This window comes from Microcaecilia unicolor, chromosome 3 (assembly GCF_901765095.1).
Source record: "Microcaecilia unicolor chromosome 3, aMicUni1.1, whole genome shotgun sequence".
In the NCBI taxonomy this organism is placed as follows: domain Eukaryota; kingdom Metazoa; phylum Chordata; class Amphibia; order Gymnophiona; family Siphonopidae; genus Microcaecilia; species Microcaecilia unicolor.
In genome coordinates this window covers 264,583,733-264,603,425 of record NC_044033.1, presented here as the reverse complement: position 1 = coordinate 264,603,425, position 19,693 = coordinate 264,583,733, and the positions used below count along the sequence as shown (strand labels likewise).

Genomic DNA, 19,693 nt, shown 5'->3' with positions numbered 1-19,693 from the left:
GTTCCTCTCACCACTGAGGAAATCTCCTCCACACTATCTAAACTCTCCAAGTCTCATTGCCACCTGGATCCATGCCCCAATTATCTGATGAAAAATGCTCCAGAACGATTTATTGCAGAACTCATCACCCACTTAAATTTCCTGCTTCAACAAGGCTCCTTCCCCTCCGAACATGGCAATATTCTACTTACACCGATACCAAAACCCCCCCTAAAAAAATAGCGAATGACATCACCAACTATCAACCTGTGGCCTCCATCCCTCTTCTAACCAAACTGATGGAAAATAGAGTGACCTCCCAACTTAATGAATTCATACAAAAATTCTCCATACTACATGAATCACAGTCGGGTTTTCGACCTGCACACAGAACAGAAACAGTATTACTCACCCTGGTAACTACGTTCAAACAAGAAATTTCAATTGGCAACAAAATATTTATTCTGCAGTTCGACCTATCCAGCGCATTTGACATGGTAGACCATGGCATTCTTACGAAACTACTGGACAAACTAGGGATCGGCGGAAACATCAAGTGGATAAAAAGTTTTATCACCACCAGATCTTATCAGGTTAAGTCAACCTCATCAATATCAGCTGCATGGTCATCAAAATGTGGAGTCCCCCAAGGCTCACCCCTATCCCCGATCCTTTTCAACCTTATGATGATTCTTCTAGCAATATCCCTATCTAAACATGGTCTAAATCCCTACATCTACGCTGATGATGTCACCATATTCATCCCTTTCCAATCCACCCTTACAAAAATCTCGGAGAAAATAACCACTGCCATGAGCATCCTAACATCATGGGCCAACACTTTTAAGATGAAAATGAACAAAGAAAAAACTCAATGCCTAATCCTTTCATCACAATACGCTACTCAGATCCCAACCACTCTGACCACCCCTGACGTTACAATCCCTATATCTGACCACTTAAAAATTCTTGGAGTAACATTAGACAAACACCTAACGTTAGAAACTCATGCAAAAGCCACGGCGAAGAAGATGTTCAACATGATGTGGGTACTGAAAAGAGTAAAACCATTCCTCCCACAGAAAACTTTCCGCAATCTAGTACAATCCATAGTGCTCACCCATGCCGACTACTGCAACAGCATCTTCATCCGTTGTAAAGCCCAAATCATGAAAAAACTCCAAATCGCCCAAAACACAGCAGCTAGACTCATCTTTGGCAAATCACGATTTGAAAGCGCGACACCATTACGGAAAAAACTTCACTGGCTCCCCATCAAGGAACGCATAAACTTCAAAGCCCACACAATGATCCACAAGATCCTCCATGGCGAATCTCCAAGCTATATGTCCAACCTGATTGATCTTCCACCCAGGAACTGGCTCAAATCTTCTCGAACATATCTCAATCTCCATCTTCCCAACTGCAAAGGCCTCAAAAACAAAACCTGCTACGCTTCCAACTTCTCTGTTATTGGCAGCCAACTCTGGAATGCCATACCTCGACACATCAGGAAAACCATTGAACACCTACCCTTCCGGAAACTACTGAAGACTTACCTCTTCAAACAAGCCAACCCAAGTGAACCATCCTAACTCTTGAACCCAACTCCACAATACTAGTATTACCCAAACACCAATCCTTTCCCCACATCTCTTACTATTGACGTACTCTATGTAGCAATGTCATCTCTGATACCTTGTCTCTTACATTGTACTAATTCTGTGATACTTTGTACCACACCCTATGTAACTATGAGGCATATTTTCAAAGTACTTACAAAATATATTTCACTGCAACTGATGCTGAAGTGAGTTCCCAGAGAGCTGGCAAGGGAGGGGGCATTTGCTCTTGTCAACAATCCTGGGACTGGCACCTGCAAGAAGTCATGAGTGAAGATATTTTGGCTAATGCAAGAGTTAGTAATGGGTCAGGTGCAAGTAGAGGGAGGGGGAGCTGAGGAGGGCAAAATGACCTGTGAAGTCATTTCTTCGCAGATGTTGTCCTAAACATAATTTGTTTATACTTAGAGTTTGGGAACATGTGAAGTCATTCTGATCAACTGATAAGGGCCAAGAGCTCTGGTGAGAAAGCTAGGGTCCATTGGAATGAATAGAGTCAAAATGGTATAAAAAGGGGAGTCTGAAGGGTATTAGATCAGAAGACTCCAGAAGGCTAGATAGAGACGTGTCGTGAAGTGCTGTTCTACCATATGAATGCCTGATCTGCCTGTACTGCCTTTGGATGAGATGCTGTTCCTAATAAACTATCTTACTTTATCTGCTGAATACTGGGTTTCTTTCTAATTAAGGAGCCTGCTGCGGCTCTGTTTAAAACTGTCATAAGCAGATACAAGGTTGGGGTAATTAAGTATTTGGAGGGAACGTGGAATCCTTTACAGGATAGTAGAATGCCCATGGCTTCCGCTGCCTAACAGAGGTGGCAGATCTAATTATTAATCAGAAGCTGAGTGGGAAAACTATAATATTTGAGTGACTATGAGGCATATTTTCAAAGCACTTAGCCTTCCAAAGTTCCATAGAAACCTATGGAACTTAGCCTCCCAAAGTGCTTTGAAAATATGCCTGCTTGTAAGTTTGTTTTCAAATTTGATATACAGTGTGGGGACTTTTTCAGGCTATTGATATATGCCTCTACTTTATAGTTTGCTTGACCTTATGTATAGTTGGTGCTTATATAGGGCAAAACACACTGCTGCGTTTTTCTGTCTTCACCTGCTGGCCAATGGGTTGAATTATTTAGGGTGAATTTATCCCTCCCAATATGGTGGTCCACCCACCAATACCTAGGAAGAAATAAATCACCCAAGGCTGCATCAGTTAGGAATTTAATTAGATTCCTTATTTTTTACCAAGTAGAAGTACAATTATCAGATCAGTGATATCTTACTGGCAGTATGGAACATTGCTATACAAAAGTACTGCTGTATCTGAGACTCCAAAGAATACATAAGCAATCAAATACTTTTATCTATTATTCTCTAAGTATATATACAATTAATTGCTTATGGGAGTACAGTACCACAGCTACACATAGGTGTTCTCTGGGTCTGAGTCTCTAATGTTTTATTTAGGGTCTTTTTCGCCCCCACCCCAAATTACCAGCCAAAGCCAATTTGCAGATATAAAAGACCCAAGGCTACTTATGAGAAAGCAATAGGATTTATTCCTTATAAGAAAGACAGTTCTTTTATTATTACTTGCCAATGCAGATGCAATTGATTGGTTGCTCATGGGAGAGCAGCCCTGCTTGCACAAAGGTACTGGCTGTGACTGTCTCTCTATTGAAGTAGGAAGTACACTCATTTTTATATGCCCATTCAGGACACAGGTAATATGACAGTAATTACACCTTATTGGATCTATGGTGATATAATGGTTAACACTGATTGGCTATGGTAATGAGTTGGTTAGTTCTTCTTGGAAATGCTAATAGCTATTATTTACTTAGAAATGCTAATAATATAATGGACTAACTTTTCTTAGAAAGCTAGGTCATTTCCCTGAGGAGTTATCTTGTTCTATTTTTCACTAAAACTTCTGTGACCACCATGTTACTCTGTTTTTCCATCCTCGCCCCTTCCTCATTCTGCTGCATGAGAGTGTCACAACAGATCATGAGTTCTGCAGTCACATTGGAGTTCAGGGTAGAGTCATGGGCCTGTAAGATTTTTTCTCATTTTAGATCCTGAACCAAAGTCAGGCCTTGAATCAAAGCTCTTAGCTATGATGATAATATACAGGGTGCAACACCCACAAGTTCTGGACTGATCTGGTGGGACTAAAGGAAAGATCTCCATTTTAAAATGGTCTTCCTTGTTTAGTCTTCAGGTGGTCTTGCTGTGTTGACTCATCACACATCAGGACATGCCTTAGTTTACTGAGATGGGTAAGGATGGAAATGTTTTATAAAGGAGATTTTAAAAACATGAGTGTATGTAGAGAACACAATTATGGCAACTGAATTAGAAATAACATAGCTAATGCTGCTGTTCATTGCATTTGAAAAATTTGATAAGTTTAATTGTAGTGTGCATTACAGGCACCGTCAGACTATAGTGCAGAACAGCAATGAAAGGCTGTTTGAAGAAACTTCAAATTTTATTAGTTGTTCTTGTTTGAACCTTGAACCTTTCAGTTTTTATAATTTTCTTTTGAATTGGCAAAGTTGAAATCTCTCTTATTGTTCAAAATTCTTGCAGGCCAATCAGTGAGAGACTATCTTCTGGGCACCGCCTTCACTATATGTGACTTCTGCCTTTTTTTCTGGACATCGTGTTCTGCCTGGTGTGCTCATACCTTAACCACTTGCAGTAAGCATTATGCTTTTCTTTTTCAGTTTCTCATAACCACAGGAGAAAATCTAGATTATCTTGATGGTGTCCACACAGTGTTTGGAGAGGTGACAGAGGGCATGGACATACTAAAGAAAATTAATGAAACCTTTGTCGACAACGACTTTGTTCCTTATCAAGACATCAGGTGTGATTGAATTTTCTCCACTTAACTTTTTTTCCATTTCAGTATAAGCTGTGTTACTTAAACCAGATTGTCAAGAGAAAAAAAAACATGTTTATTTGAGCACAAAGAGTGTCACAAACAGCATATAGTCAAGTTTTCAACTGTTTCCTTCACATGCAAAATGTTTAACTTTGAACTCTGCCTAGTCTGCCTCGCCTAGAGCTCTGCCTAGTGTCTTCTTCTTCCTTCTGCTGTTGTGTTTGGGTTCCCATTCGGCTGTGCGGCCCGCATGAGAGAACACTGTGTGCATCGTTTCCAGGTCGGCCATGCAGCCTGTTTGAGTGCTTTTTCTTCTGGCTTTACTTAGTTCTGTCCCTGTATTACCTGCCTAGTCCAGTCCTGGTTTGTGTCTTAGTACAGCCTGTGTGCTCTATGCACTTCTGGTCTGTTTCTACCTGTGTGCTCATTTCACTTCTAGTCTGCTCCAGTCCTGATTGTTCAGTCCAGTCCTGGTTTGTGTTGTCTACACTTCGTCTGTTTCTGCCTATGTGCTTTTTGCACTTTTAGTGTGCTCCATATCCGCTTGCTTAGTCCAGTCCTGGTTGGAGGGTTTTGCTTGCTGCTGCCGTTCGTCGACAGCAGCCCAAGAGCTCATGTTGTTCCTGAGTCTGTGACAGTTTGCTTAGAGCCTGAGACCGTGACAACAGGTACTCAAAAGTGGCCCAATGGAAAGAAAACCCGCAAACAAAAATCTGCAAAAAGGAGACTCAACAAACTAAAACCAAAATTGCTGCCAAAAATATTTCAAATATGTTTTAAAAATGAAAAAATAAAAACAAAAGTGCTTCTTCATTGCAATGACGTCAGTGGGTGTTACTGACGTCATCATGCATGACAACTGTGGCATCTTTTCAAAACCATTAAATAATGCAAATTTAAATACATTGCTTCACTATAGGCTCTAAAAGACATGTAACAGAACAGAAATTGCAGAGAACAGTGTATAAAAATGAAAGTAAAATGTAATATATAAAAATGAATGATAAAAATAGAATTCAAGAAGATAAAACTGGTGTCTTTATTTTAGAGGACGGCACTACTCAGTACCATGCATTAAAGGAAAACTGAGTAATCAGTGTCTGTATATAGATCTCCAGAGGACAGTGTGCCAAATTCAAAGATGAACTTCTATTCCAGCTTAAGTAAAAGATTGTCCAGTTATCCACCTCTTCAAGATCTCCTTGGTGCAGAGAGTACACAAAACCTGTATTCCTCAAACTTGCGGCCTGCTTCCAATGAATGTTCCACCAGCGGCTTCCCTCTACTTTTGTCTTTTCATACCACTTTTGTGTTCCATTACCCTAATACTGAATCTCTTGGTTTTTTCAGTGTAAGCCAAACTAGTGCAGTGTATACAACACTCTCAGACTTACAGTTGGAGAATTGTTTCAAAACAAATTCCCTGCCAGATGCTTCCTCTTTTTCAATTTTCATGCCATTGGTGTGAGAGACGCCATTGAGGCTCATCTGTAAAGTGATACATCCAGAGAATTTTGGTGTAGAGTACATATGCCTCAAATACGTCTTACTAGGACCCCTGAAGAAGGCAATTTTGTGCTGAAACACTGCAGCTCTGGGTTATCTATACTTAGAAGTACCTACTGTACACTACTTTGTTCATTTTTTGGATTATTTTATATACGAACTTGATATTGAAGACTTTGTGAATAAATTAAGCCTTTTTGTGACATCCTGACTTGTGGTGTTTGGCTCCTTCCGTTCCTTTCTCTTTGCTTGTTTTCTTTACGGGTGGATTTGTTTTCTCTTTTTGTTATAGAAAATTTGAATTTTTTTTTTTTTAATATGAAGTGTTTATTCAGCTAACAGCAAAAACCAAATTACGCATGCCGAATGCCAACAGCATATACAAACAATCCTAGGAACCAAAACAGGAATTGCCAAACCCTATCAACCCTCCCACCCATCCAGTCGCAGCAACAAAACAAAAACAGAGTCAAGGTTGACCAGGCCAGACCCACAAAACAAGTCAAATTCAATTCAGGGGAGACCTCACCATTTCCTGTACGGCCTCCAAATAGCGTGAGAGCGGCCCAAAGAGTCCCTTTTAATGGCAGTCAGTTTCTACATTAAGTACAAAAAATCCAACTTGGACAGAAGAGTAGGGGGACACAGCTTAGGCAGCAAATCTATGAGAAGGCAAGAGACCATTTTCCAGTAGTCTTGTACTTTAGAGCAGTACCATCGGATATGTACAAACTTGCCCTCCTCAGCATAATCTGTCCAGCACCGATCAGTACCAGAGCCAACGATTAGTTTAAGATGAGTAGGGTTATAATACCACTGATATAGCATTTTATATCCATGCTTCACATAGTTGGAAACAATCGAGACCTTCAGCAGCTGACTGTAGATATTTTGACACTGTGTTTGGTCCAGAGAAGAACCCCAAAGCACTTCCTAACATTGTTCATAAATATAGTTATGGGGGCGGCTGTACAATAAAGCTTTATAGAATCATGAAATCAAACCCGTCCCCACCCCCATATGAACAACCTTCAGAAGGCCTGGTCACCCGGAGCCCAATCCGGAAGAGCTATCTTCCTCATAAAAGCTCTCACTTAGCAATAAGAAAAAGAGTCAGACCCTTCCAGACCATACTCATCTTGTAAAGCAGAGAAAGGTATAAAAGACCCCTGAACCAAGACATGGCCTTCCCAGCCCAACATTTAAACACCGTAGTGTATGTTGGCGGTGCAAACCCCAGAGCATATTGTATAGGATTATCATAAATGTAACGCTGGCGGGGGAACAAGGCTGAGCAGACAGCACACCACAATGCAAGAGTGGAAAACATCCCATAGGACACACATCAAATGTAGGAGCACAGTTGAGCCAAAGGCATCCAAGGCAGATAACACAAGAGCATATCACCCATTAAACACTGTTCCAATTGCACCCACTTTATGGGGAAAAGCCACCCATTCAAAAAGCGAGGTAAGCTGGGCCTCTCGGTAGTAGAACAAAAAATACGACCCCCATGATCCCCTACTCCCTAGCAACATACATGCGACTTCTGCGCTCTCTAGGGGGCTTGCACCGCCAAATGTAGTCAAACACTTTTCTTTGAAGTTTAACCAAAAAAACTTTAGGAAAGGATAAGGGGAGACAGGTAATCAACTACAAAAAACAAGGCCGCATGTTCATTTTAACTGCACTAATTCTACCCACCCAGGAGACACTCAAGCCCTATCAGCAATCCAAGTCCGCTAATACGCAGCTAAGTAAGGGGGGATAATCTAAAGCAAATAACTGAACCAAATCTGCAGGAATGCGGACTCCCTTACCATAGTAACATAGTAGATGACGTCAGAAAAAGACCTGCACGGTCCATCCAGTCTGCCCAACAAGATAAACTCATATGTGCTAGTTTTTTGTGTATACCTTACCTTGATTTGTACCTATCTTTTTCAGGGCACAGACCGTATAAGTCTACCCAGCACTATCCCCGCCTCCCAACCACCAGCCCTGGCACAGACCGTATAAGTCTGCCCAGCACTAGCCCCGCCTCCCAACCGTCTCTGCCACCCATTCAAGGCTAAGCTCCTGAGGATCCCTTCCTTCTGAACAGGATTCCTTTATGTTTATCCCACGCATGTTTGAATTCCGTTACCGTTTTCCTCTCGCACACTTCCCGCGGGAGGGCATTCCAAGCATCCACCACCCTCTCTGTGAAAAAATACTTCCTGACATTTTTCTTAAGTCTGCCCCCCTTCAATCTCATTTCATGCCCTCTCGTTCTACCGCCTTCCCATCTCCGGAAAAGGTTCGTTTGCGGATTAATACCTTTCAAATATTTGAACGTCTGTATCATATCATCCCTGTTTCTCCTTTCCTCCAGGGTATACATGTCCAGGTCAGCAAGTCTCTCCTCATACGTCTTGTAACGTAAATCCCATACCATCCTCGTAGCTTTTCTTTGCACCGCTTCAATTCTTTTTACATCCTTAGCAAGATACGGCCTCCAAAACTGAACATAATACTCCAGGTGGGGCCTCACCAAATACTCTGGAGAGCCCACTGAAAGTGGAACCGGTCCTTAAGAACCTGATGCAAAGGATCAGAAACAGTAAGGAGCTCTGCCTTAGAAACATTAAGGGTAAAGCCTGACAACCACCCTTAATATAACATACGATGCAAGACAGCCTGCAATGAATGTAGTGGGTCTGCCAGAGTAAAAAGGATGTTTGCATAAAGTAAAATTTTATGATCCTGCTCTCTCACATGAACCCGGTGCACCTTCGAGCTCTCGTGAATTGTCTGAGCTATAAAGGTTCCATAACCAAAGCAAAAATTAAAGAGGACAGGGGACATCCCTGGTGAGTGCCTTGATAAACAGAAAAAAAGTCTGTATAGGCCCCATTCACCCGCAGACAGGCCACTGGCGAGTCATAATGAAGCAACAACCACCCCTTAAAATGACCCGGTGCAAAGTAGTCATCATGAAAGGTCAAGACACCTTGTCAGAAGCCTTTCTCTACTTTTACTCCCAATGCGCCATCCAAATAAGATCCAACAGCCGGCAAATATTTTCACTGGTTTGCCGGCCCGCAGTAAACCTCGATTGGTCACCATGTATCAGATAAGGCAAAAAACGCTGAAGCCGGGCAGCCAAATTATTGTCATCGAGCCCCCCCCCCCCCCCCCCCCCCCCCACCCCACCAAGCAGACAATTGTGCATTGGCACTCCCAGGCAGCTAAGGGAGGAAAAGCCCCACCAAATAGGCCTCGGCCTCAGCATTTGGGATCATTGGACCTACCTTCTTGGGGTTAATTTTGGCTTTGTGGCCTTATACCCATACCCATCCTTAACCCACACAATCAAATTCTGGGCTTGCTGCTTCCAAAATTTATTAAACAATAAGCGCCCTGCCTTATCTCCTCCTCCAAAAAATTCCTGACATGTCTTTTGCAGTAGGCAAGCAATATCCTTTAAATCTAACTCTTGCAATTCACACTGACAAGCCACCAACTCACACACAATTGAGGGCTGCGACAACCTGAGTAACCAAAGAGCAAGAACCCGATCTAACAACCACACATCAGTACACATACAGGAATTATGTAGGGCCAAATAAAATGAGTAATCACACTCCCCCAGATGGTATAAACGCTGTACATCCTCCAAACCCAATCGAGCCATGAAGCTACGCAACTGCTCACAGTCTTACTTAGCTTACTGAATTCAAGCTGTAGAATTGTGCTACAAAGGTTTACAAGTTAAGTTAAGGTTCCCATCTCCCTCCATAACCAAGAGACCCTCCTGAAAATCCAGACTTTTGGGTTCCAAGAACGCAAAAAAAATGCCCTTGATTCATGTTAGGAGCATCAATGTTAAGCAGAGTATAAAGCTGACCATTTAACTCAGCTTTCACAAAAATATATCGACCCTCAGGGTCCAAAAGAGTGTCCTGTATCGCACTTTTCAACTTCTATGAATCACAATCCCCACCCTGTTAGCTTTCTTAATCTTCCTTATTAGTGGCCTGAAACGCCAAAGGATAATGGGGATGAGAGAACAAGGAAGCACAAGAGGGAAACAAACAAACCCCACATCCACATTCATCTTTTCCATCGGGGAGTCCGCTGCCTTTGCTGCCCTGGCTCCAGTGATCTTCTGGTCATCACGCTGGAGCTGTTCCCCTGCTGACACCGCCGGCTCTTCCTCTCCTGCCGGCCTGATGGTGGAGCAGCGGCGGAGGTACTGGCTTGGAGGGCCATGACGGTTGGAGCTGAGGAGGAGGTCCGTTCGAACCACCATCTTGGATTCTGCACCGTTGACTTTGTTGAAGGTGTTGCCTGCTTCTGGTGATTGTAGCTTCTCTCCTGGCCGCATACTCCTGCTTCCTCTGTGCCTCATCTGTGCTATCTGGTCCCTGCTGCAGTCCTCGTTTGAAGATCGCCTTGCCGGACCTGTTCGAGCCACTCTGCTTTGCCTGGGCCGTCATCATCCCTCGTGGTTCACCAGGATTTCTGCTGTCCATCTTAGTCTATCTTCCTTCCCTTTTTCCCTTCTCACCCTGTTTCCCACCCCTGACTAATGTTCTGTAACTGATTTCTCCATGTATTTGTATTTATTTTAATAGTTCATTGTAAGCCGCTTTGAGGCTGCAAACCTGTGGCAAAAGGCGGGATATAAATGACCTAAAATAAATAAATATGATGCACTTCCTTAAAGAACAATTGCTGTTTCTGAGGGAATTAAGACCTTTGATATTATAAGTCAAAAACTGTATGGGAGGCATAAGAAGCAAGAGAAAAAAGAAAAGCATAATAAAACTCCACACTCAGAATCCCATGGACAGCACATTCATCCTCCGTCCCAATGCTTCCATACACCACACACAAACACACTAAATCCAAAACTCCAGCCCACCCCCCACCCAAGAAGAGGCCCAGTTCTAAAAGGAAGGGCCACATACAGAGGAAGGGCGCATTCCAAAAATACAGAGCTAACCCAGCAACAAAAGATAGACAAAGCATGTAAACAGTACTCTATCCCAAAGCACGCTCCTACCTAAAACAATGTATTACGTTCAATTCTGGTTGCTGTATGTCAAAAAAGATATAGTGGAATGAGAAAAAGTTCACAGAAGAGTGACCAAAATGATAAAGGGAATGGAACTTCTCCCATATGAGGAAAGGCTAAAGAGGTTAGGGCTGTTCAGCTTGGAAAAGAGACAGCTCGCAGGGATATGATTGAGGTCTATAAAATCCTGAGTGGTGTAGAACAGGTAGAAGTGAATCGATTTTTCATTCTTTCAAAAAGTACAACGACCAGGAGACACTCAATGAAATTACATGGAAATACTTTTAAAACAAATAGGAGGAAATATTTTTTTACTCAAAAAATAGTTAAGCTCTGGAATTCGCTGCCGGAAGATGTGGTAACAGCTGTTAGTGTATCTGGGTTTAAAAAAGGTTTGGACAAGTTCATGGCGGAAAAGCCCATAATCTGTTATTGAGGTGGACATGGGAAGCCACTGCTTGCCCTAGGATTGGTAGCATGGAATGTTGCTACTAATTGGGTTTCTGCCAGGTACTTGTGACCTGGATTGACCATTATTGGAAGCAGAGTACTGGGCCAGATAGACTATTGGTCTTGCCCAGTATGGCTATTCTTATGTTCTTAAAATACATAAGAAATATGAACAGCTGCAGCAGAGCTAGCACTCTGTCTAAAGGCAGATGCACAGTCAGGAGGTTTTCCCAGATTTTGATACTTGCTGCCACCTCGCCCTGCGAGGGGACATCTGAGGTGGGGAAGAGGATGTCAGTGCAAGATGCTCATCACGTGTCAGCAGACCCACAGCCACCAGATTGTCCTTAACCACAGAGACTGAGGTGGTTTTTGTATAGGTCTTTCCTTCCACCGTAAAAGATAATCCAATGAGGAACAGCCACCGGTAACCGGCCTGATGGTGACAAAGCAGTTAGATCAATTCTCTATACTCACGCAGGCAAGCCAGGGTAGCAGGAACCACATCAGGACACTTCCACCTCGCAGTTCTTCCAGCTGAGAACACCACCCTTTCAGCGAACTGCTCGCAGTACTTTCGGTCGATCACTATATTTATGGAAATATACAATAATGTCCCTGGGCCGATTGCCCAGTCGAGATCCCGCCACCTCTGCTCTATCCAAAGGCAGAGGTGGCGGGTTAGCAGTATGATCCGCCTTTTGCAGAGCCTTTGCCAGTATGAGGCCCACAGCCTCCATCATACGAACATCCACAACCATCTGAGGGACTCCCTGGAGGCAGAGATTACACCTCCTGGATCTGTTTAATCCTCTATCTTGAGGACTTTAGCTTCATGCTGATGCTCAAAGTGGGTCAGCCGCGTCTGGAGGCGATCTAGGTCTTCCCCGTGTGCTTCCATTTACACCTTGGTTGCCTCCACGAGGCGCCCTATGTCGGATATCTTTTTAAAGTTCATCCAGGGTGTCCTGCAGCTCAGATCTCACCGTACATATTGATTTATGACAAACTGGTTCATACTTTTATTTAGAAAATCTTTTAAAAAGTTTTTGTTTTCTATCAAAATTGATAATTTTTCATGATGTCATGTAAACTCCTAAATGCAGAAGTTTATTATTATAATCTGCTTTGCAATTTACTTTAAAGGCGGAATAGAAGTAAATAAATACAATACAATCTGATTTTAGCTCTTGAAACCAAGCCTGCATCTCTGTGTGTAAAAAGGAAAGGCCAGAATCATGCATGGCCGTGAGACATGACAGAGCGTCACCACCATCTTTGCCTTGTGGTGTGCCCCTGGCAAATGGAGTGCACTTACCAATGACTTCGCCTCCTCTGGCCAGCACTAAGTGTCGACATCAGAGGTCTGGAACACAGAGCAGAGCTGCACCAATAGAATCACCCCGGCATATTCAAAAAGGGAGCGGAAAAAAAATCTTTTGTCGGCTCACACTCCCATTAGGATGGGTGACATCACTTCCTCAAAATTCAAAACCTTTTTCTGATAAGAGCATAATGATTGCATACAAGAGAGAAAGTGACCTATGCGATATGCTTGTACCGTGCACCTTACCAGCACATAGCAGAAATACAAGAAGATTGCCAATGGGACATTTTAAATATGGGAGCTGCACTATATGTGTAGTAAATATAAGCACTAAAGTATTCATCAACCCATCATCTGGCAAGGAATGTGTTTTGAAACAATTCTCCAACTGTAAGACTTAAGGGTGTTGTATACACTGCACTGTGCCCCTGAGGTTTGGTTAACATTAGAAAAACCAAGAGGAAATTCAGTATTAGCATAATGCAGGGGTTCTCAACCCAGTCCTGCATATTCATTGTGGATTTCCTGGAAACTTTGGTGTTGCGTGCCAGATTTTGAAATATATGCTGTTACTATAGATGTTGTTTTTATAGGCATAATCTATAAACCAGAAACGTGGTTTAATATCATAGGAGTTGATGATTCAGTCCACAGCAGCAGAAACCCCCTGGTGTCACGAAACGCCTATACATCTGCCTGGGGTTACCCCGCGGCCACTTAGAGGGTCTATCCCGAGCACATCTCAGGTCCACCTGCTGCTTGTGCTGTACACTAGCATGCTCCTCCCACCGACAGGATTCTTCAACAGTCCAGACAAACAGGGTGAACAAACAATTATGTTTAGTCTCATAAAAATATTGAAAAGTGGACAGAAAAAGTGCAATCAGCAAACAATAACAGGTAACTGATCAGTTATAACACTAACTAAACATTTGTTTACTTTCTAGAAAGTACCTGGGGAGATCAGGACATATAGCTGCTCACCAGTTATCAAATATAACTGTTTTACAGGGCTTCAGTAAAGAGCTTTCTCTCTCTCTTCACCTGGGCTGAAACTGGGGAAAAAAGCAGTACAATACAAACGAAAAGAGCTCCTGGGCCAATTGGAACCCAGTCAACAATTTTGTTTGTTTGTTTGTTTTGAAGCTGGTTACATCACTATAGGCATTTCCTTTATCTGTGTGCTAACTAAAAGAAGGAACGGTCATTCCTCTGTAACAGTTTTAAACATAAACATGCACCACCTGCTGGCCAAGCTAGAGAAATACACTTCAAGAAATACCCAATACATTTTACTGGCTTAAAATGCACCGTTCTGTCACAGCTGGCCATAAACCAATCAAATTTTTTTTTGATCTGACAGCAGTGCCTGTAAACAAACCCTAAATGTAACGAGAATTACATTTTTATCCCCAGATGCAATGAGAATCACAAGTTCTCGCCTTGATACACTTGTTTAATTGAAACCAGCCTTTTCTTATACAATAAAAGGAAGATAAAGGTAGGAACAGTGGAGGTGCTTATTAACTAAAAATATATGTTAAAACAGTTTTATAGAATCAACATATACATTTGTGTGCCTTTATGACATATGCTTCTAGAATAATCCCTAGTAACACACAAGTGCTACTGCACAAAGTTACACCTGCTCCAAACCAGACGTGTTGTGTGGGTACTCATGTATTTTATAAAATACTCACATACTTTGCATTGACAGTCAAATGGTGCCCTCAGGAACACCTTCATACAGTCTGTGTAAAGGAAGCATGCTCAAGTCTGCACATGTACTTTGTGTATTTGCATGTACATGTGGGAAATATTAATTTAGGATCAGTGCATGCAACAGCCAGTTAACCCCTATCTTCCTTAGTAGAAGTTAATTTGCTACTTAGAACCTGCTACTTTATTAATTGATAACAAATAAATCATCCTGCAGAGTAGATCTGCATGATTGAATTTAAGCATCCTGTCCAAAAGGTTTTGAGTTTAGTCTTCATCTTAAAAGTTAGTGGGGATTCATTATGCCAAGTGAAAAAAAGTAGTTAATGCTCATCTATCAGGACAGGGCTATAAGACCATTTATTTAACATTTCTATTCCGTAGTTGTAGTGCTTCTAATCTTTGTAAAATACATTTTTACACTTATAATATTTTTAGATATTAAATTTAAAATGGATAAAACGTCGCTTAAACTCATCTCCATCCCAGACTGTAAAGAGTCTAGCTTAACAAATAGATCACCCAATCAGGGTTTCAGTATATCCCCAATGAATATTCATGAGAGAGTTGCATGCAGTGGAGGCTGGGATGCCTCCAGGACCAGGTTTGGGAACCACTAAAATAGAGCTTTACGTCCTTCCTATACGCTAAATAACTGTGATCAAAAAGGTTTCTTACCTTGTCACCAGTGCACCTAGTACGGGTAACGATATGCTCTTAAGATAATTTCAGATCATTTTCTTTCTTTCCATGTCTTATGAATGCTGAGCTTTATGATCTGAGAGTTTCTGTTGGGGGTGGCTTGCAAGGGAACTCTTCTGTTTTTGTCTTCTCATGTCAGTCTTCGTTATTCTTTCCAACACAGTTGGTGTTAGAAAACAATTTATATGTAAGGTGTTGAGAACGTCTGTGTAGGTGCAATATAACTCCGAAAATTTAACAGAATGGGATTGAATTTGGAATGGGGGGGAAAAAACAGTGAGAAAGACACAGTGAGTTTGAAAATAGGTCTGACTGGACTGAGGATTCCAGAAAAATGTCTCAGTACATGTCTGTGGCCAAAGCAGTTCCAGATTCTACAGCATAGAAACTTTGGTACAGTGAAACATATTAATTAAGAAATGGGGTTCTTTCATACAGTTTCCTCTCTTCTCACCCAGTTTCACAGGGATTTGAAATAATTCCATCAATGGTTTCTACATGCTTTCTGGACTATGAACCCTCCCCATACTCCTGCAGTGCCACCGTACTGCCATACCCCTATTTCTCATATGTTGGCTCTTAATCATGCAGATGTGTATTTAGTTCTTTGTTGTAAATTCTACTGTAAACCTTACTGACTGGATTGCCAAATTGCCCAAGTTCTTCAGCTGTTGGAAAGAACCAGGCTTGATGGGGAATGATGCCCTACTGCAGCCCTGGCTGGAGACACATCTAATGTATGTCATCCCTCCTTGGCCCATGGTAGGCCATGTGTTGACAAGGTTCATGTTGCACCAGGGTCGAATAATTCTTGTAGCCCTTGTGGTATGCGGACCTGATTCGACTGCTGGATTGGGGGTACTCTCCATCTTCCGTAGGTACATGGCCTATTGCACTGCATTCTTGATGGCTGCTCTGTGTACTGCCAAGTAATGCCTGTTGCCATTGCACAGTAGCACCCTGTTAAACTGTAAAATCCATACTTTGAAATCTGCTGACAATGACTTCTAATGGTTTGATATATTATCACACTTTGGTTCTATTTTATTGTTTTTTCCAAACCAATGACATTGTTTTGGTTATTGCTCCACTAAGACTGCCTCACCTTTCTCTCTTCCATGTCAGAGACACATAGAGAGACAACACACACACATTGGAAATAATTACATAAGCCATGCTTTGCATGTTTTCCCTGCTGCCTCTCCTTTTTCCTTCTGGTCAAAGACACATACACATGTGCAGAAGGATTAGAAAGAATTCTATGGGACATGTTCTGTATGCTTTCCCCACTTATCTGCAGTGAGTTCCAGTACCAGGCTCAAACCCTCCTAGGAGCAGACCTGTACGTATGCTTCCTTCTGAGTATTAATCCTTCCTGCGACAAGGATTGATGAGCTGTGCCTGCTGAACGTGTTGCTATTTATAGATTAAATTATTTTTCAGTATGTGTTGTGAGTTTTGTTGCATACATTCCATGTAAACAAAACCATAAGTTTCCATATCATCAAGCTGATCAATCCATAGACTGGTGGGTTGTGTCCATCTACCAGCAGGTGGAGATAGAGAGCAAACTTTTGCCTCCCTATATGTGGTCATGTGCTGCCGGAAACTCCTCAGTATGTTCTCTATCTCAGCAGGTGGTGGTCACACACAGCAGCAGCTCTGGCTAGGCCTCCAAGCCTAATCCTTAGGTTTTGTTGAGGCCTGGGGTTGAGGGCTCTTTTGAGCAAGTGCAAACCTGGTGGTGCCAGGTCCCTCCTTTTCTCCCCCCTCCCGCTGGCTCCGTTTAAAAAAAAAAAAAAAAAAATATATTTTTAAACGTCTTTAAAGGCGTTTAATTCGACGTTTCTTTAAACGTTCATTGCAGCTACTCACTGGGACACCAATTCGTTACAGCTCGGAGCGGCAAGCAGGTAATTTTACCTTTTTATAGCGGGCAGGGGGTTCCCCGATTCTTCTCCTCGTGGCAATGGCGTCGGAGGGCGAGGGCGCAAGGGTCGCTCCCCGGATCGCTGGAGCGCTTCTAGAGGGGATGCGGGGGTTTTACAACCTGATTCGCCCTTGATGGGTGATAGTTTAGTGACCGATGAATGTCCCGGTCGTTCCTCCGGCGTGGCGGTTTTTTCCCGCCATAAACGCCCATCCCCCGCTCCTCGCCTCCGCCATCTTGGCCGGCCACGCGGCTCGGACGGCTTCTTCGGGGCCGCCCTTGAGGTTGGAGACATTAATGCCATGAACGCCCTTAATTTGGGCGACGGCACAAAAGCGGCTAAAGTTAAGCGCCGTTCTTCCCGCGCGGCTCCTTCACGGAGTTTCGCGCCGGACGCCATTTTGGATGCGCAGCATGTCTCTCCCCCGCTATTGCGAGCGCCGGTTGAGAGTGCGTCTAGGGCTGTTGCCCAGGCTGCGGAAGTGCACAGTCTGGGGGGTTTCTCCCCCGAGTTTGTTTTGCTGCTGCATCAGGCTTTCCTCATGCAAAACGCTGCCCCTGCTCCCTCTTCTGATAAAGAGGTTGAGGTTCCCAGAGGTAAACGCCCTCGGGTTGATTTCCAGGCCTTGGAGGACTTTTGTCTCCTCCGATGTAGATGAGGGCAGCGTGTCTGAGGTCTCCCAACGATCCTTTGCGGATTCCTTGGAGGAGATAGATCCCCGCTCGGATGGAGCGGATGACCCCTCTGCAGCGCGGCTTTTTAGCCCAGAGGATTTGCCCAACCTGTTGTTACAGGCCATGGACACTTTGAAGATTTCCTCTCCGGAGGACATCTCTCCCTCAGCCCCTGTTGGCTCTGCCATTATGCTGGGGACGAAGCGCCCGCCTAGAACCTTCCACGTGCATGATGCCATGCACACCTTAATTGCGGCTCAATGGGATGTCCCGGAAACGAGCCTTAAAGTGGCTAGGGCTATGTCCCGCCTCTATCCTTTGGCTGTGAGTGAACGTGAGGCCTATCTGTGGCCTACCGTGGATTCTTTAATCACTGCGGTGACTAAGAAAACGGCGTTGCCGGTGGAAGGTGGCACGGCCCTAAAGGACGCCCAAGACAGAAGATTGGAGGCGGCCTTAAGGTCGTCCTTGGAGGCAGCTGCTTTAAGTTTGCAGGCCTCAGTTTGCGGCTCCTATGTGGCCAGGGCGTGCCGGACTATGGTGCAGCGGGCTTCCCCCTCGGATCATTCCTTGAGGGCTGATTGGCCGGCCCTGGAATCGGGCTTAGCCTATTTGGCAGACTTGCTGTATGATGTCTGGAGAGCCTCAGCTAAAGGCATGGCTCAGACAGTCTCTGCGCGGCGGTGGCTTTGGCTGAAACATTGGTCTGCTGACCACGCCTCTAAATCCCGCCTGGCTAGATTGCCTTTTAAAGGCAAGCTGCTCTTTGGGGTCGAGCTGGACAAAATCGTGACCGATCTCTTGCACGTCTAAGGGCAAGAAATTACCAGAGGTCAGGGCTCGGGTTAGTACTCGTCCCGATACCTCCATACCGCCCGGGCAAGTCGGGTTCCTCTGCCCCCTCTTCCTTCAAGAGGAATTTCTCCCCCAAGCAGCATTCCTTTCGCAGAGACCGCCGTCCCGGAGGTGCTCCCTCCGGTCCTCCCCCAGGGTCTCGTACCCAATGACGGGGCCTTGGTCCACGCCCCAGTGCAGATTGGAGGACGGCTGTCCTCGTTTCTGGGCGAGTGGATCACTATAACTTCAGACGCGTGGGTGCTGGAAGTCATCAGAGACGGCTACAAGCTAGAGTTCTGCCAACCCTTAAGAGACGGGTTTGTACTCTCTCCCTGCAAGTCTCCGGTCAAGCTGTGGTAGTGCAGCAGACCTTGGACAACCTGATCCGCCTGGGTGCGGTCGTTCCGGTGCCAAAAAATCAGATTGGCAAGGGACGTTACTCCATTTACTTTGTGGTTCCAAAGAAAGGAGGTTCTGTCCGGCCTATCCTCGACCTCAAAGGGGTCAATCGGGCCTGGAAAGTGAGGCACTTTCGCATGGAGACTCTCCGCTCTGTTATAGCGGCAGTGAAGGCAGGAGAGTTCTTGGCTTCCTTGGACATCAAGGAAGCGTACCTGCATATTCCCATCTGGCCTCCTCTCCAACGCTTTCTGCGTTTTACAGTCCTGAGACGACACTTCCAGTTCAGAGCCCTCCCTTTCGGGTTGGCTACTGCTCCGCGGACCTTTTCCAAAGTAATGGGGGTCATAGCGGCCTTCCTGCTAAAGGAAGGAGTACAAGTCCATCCTTATCTGGACGACTGGTTGATCCGAGCCCCCTCTTATGCAGAGTGCGGCAAAGCTATGGACTGGGTAGTTGCTCTTTTGAGCTCCCTGGGATGGATCATCAACTGGAAGAAGAGCCAGCTGCGCCCGACTCAGTCCCTGGTGTATCTGGGAGTTCGATTCGACACCCAAGTGGGCAGAGTGTTCCTGCCAGACAATCGG

General features: G+C 44.1%; 1 protein-coding gene across 1 annotated transcript in view; it reads left to right on the top strand.

Moving 5' to 3' along the window:
• Positions 1 to 19,693, top strand: part of PPIL4 (peptidylprolyl isomerase like 4) — a 160,581-nt gene that overhangs the window by 45,626 nt on the left and 95,262 nt on the right. The window contains exon 5 of the mRNA XM_030198052.1: positions 4,339 to 4,481. Coding sequence (XP_030053912.1) covers positions 4,339 to 4,481 — 143 coding nt within the window. The remainder of the gene's footprint in view (positions 1 to 4,338; positions 4,482 to 19,693) is intronic.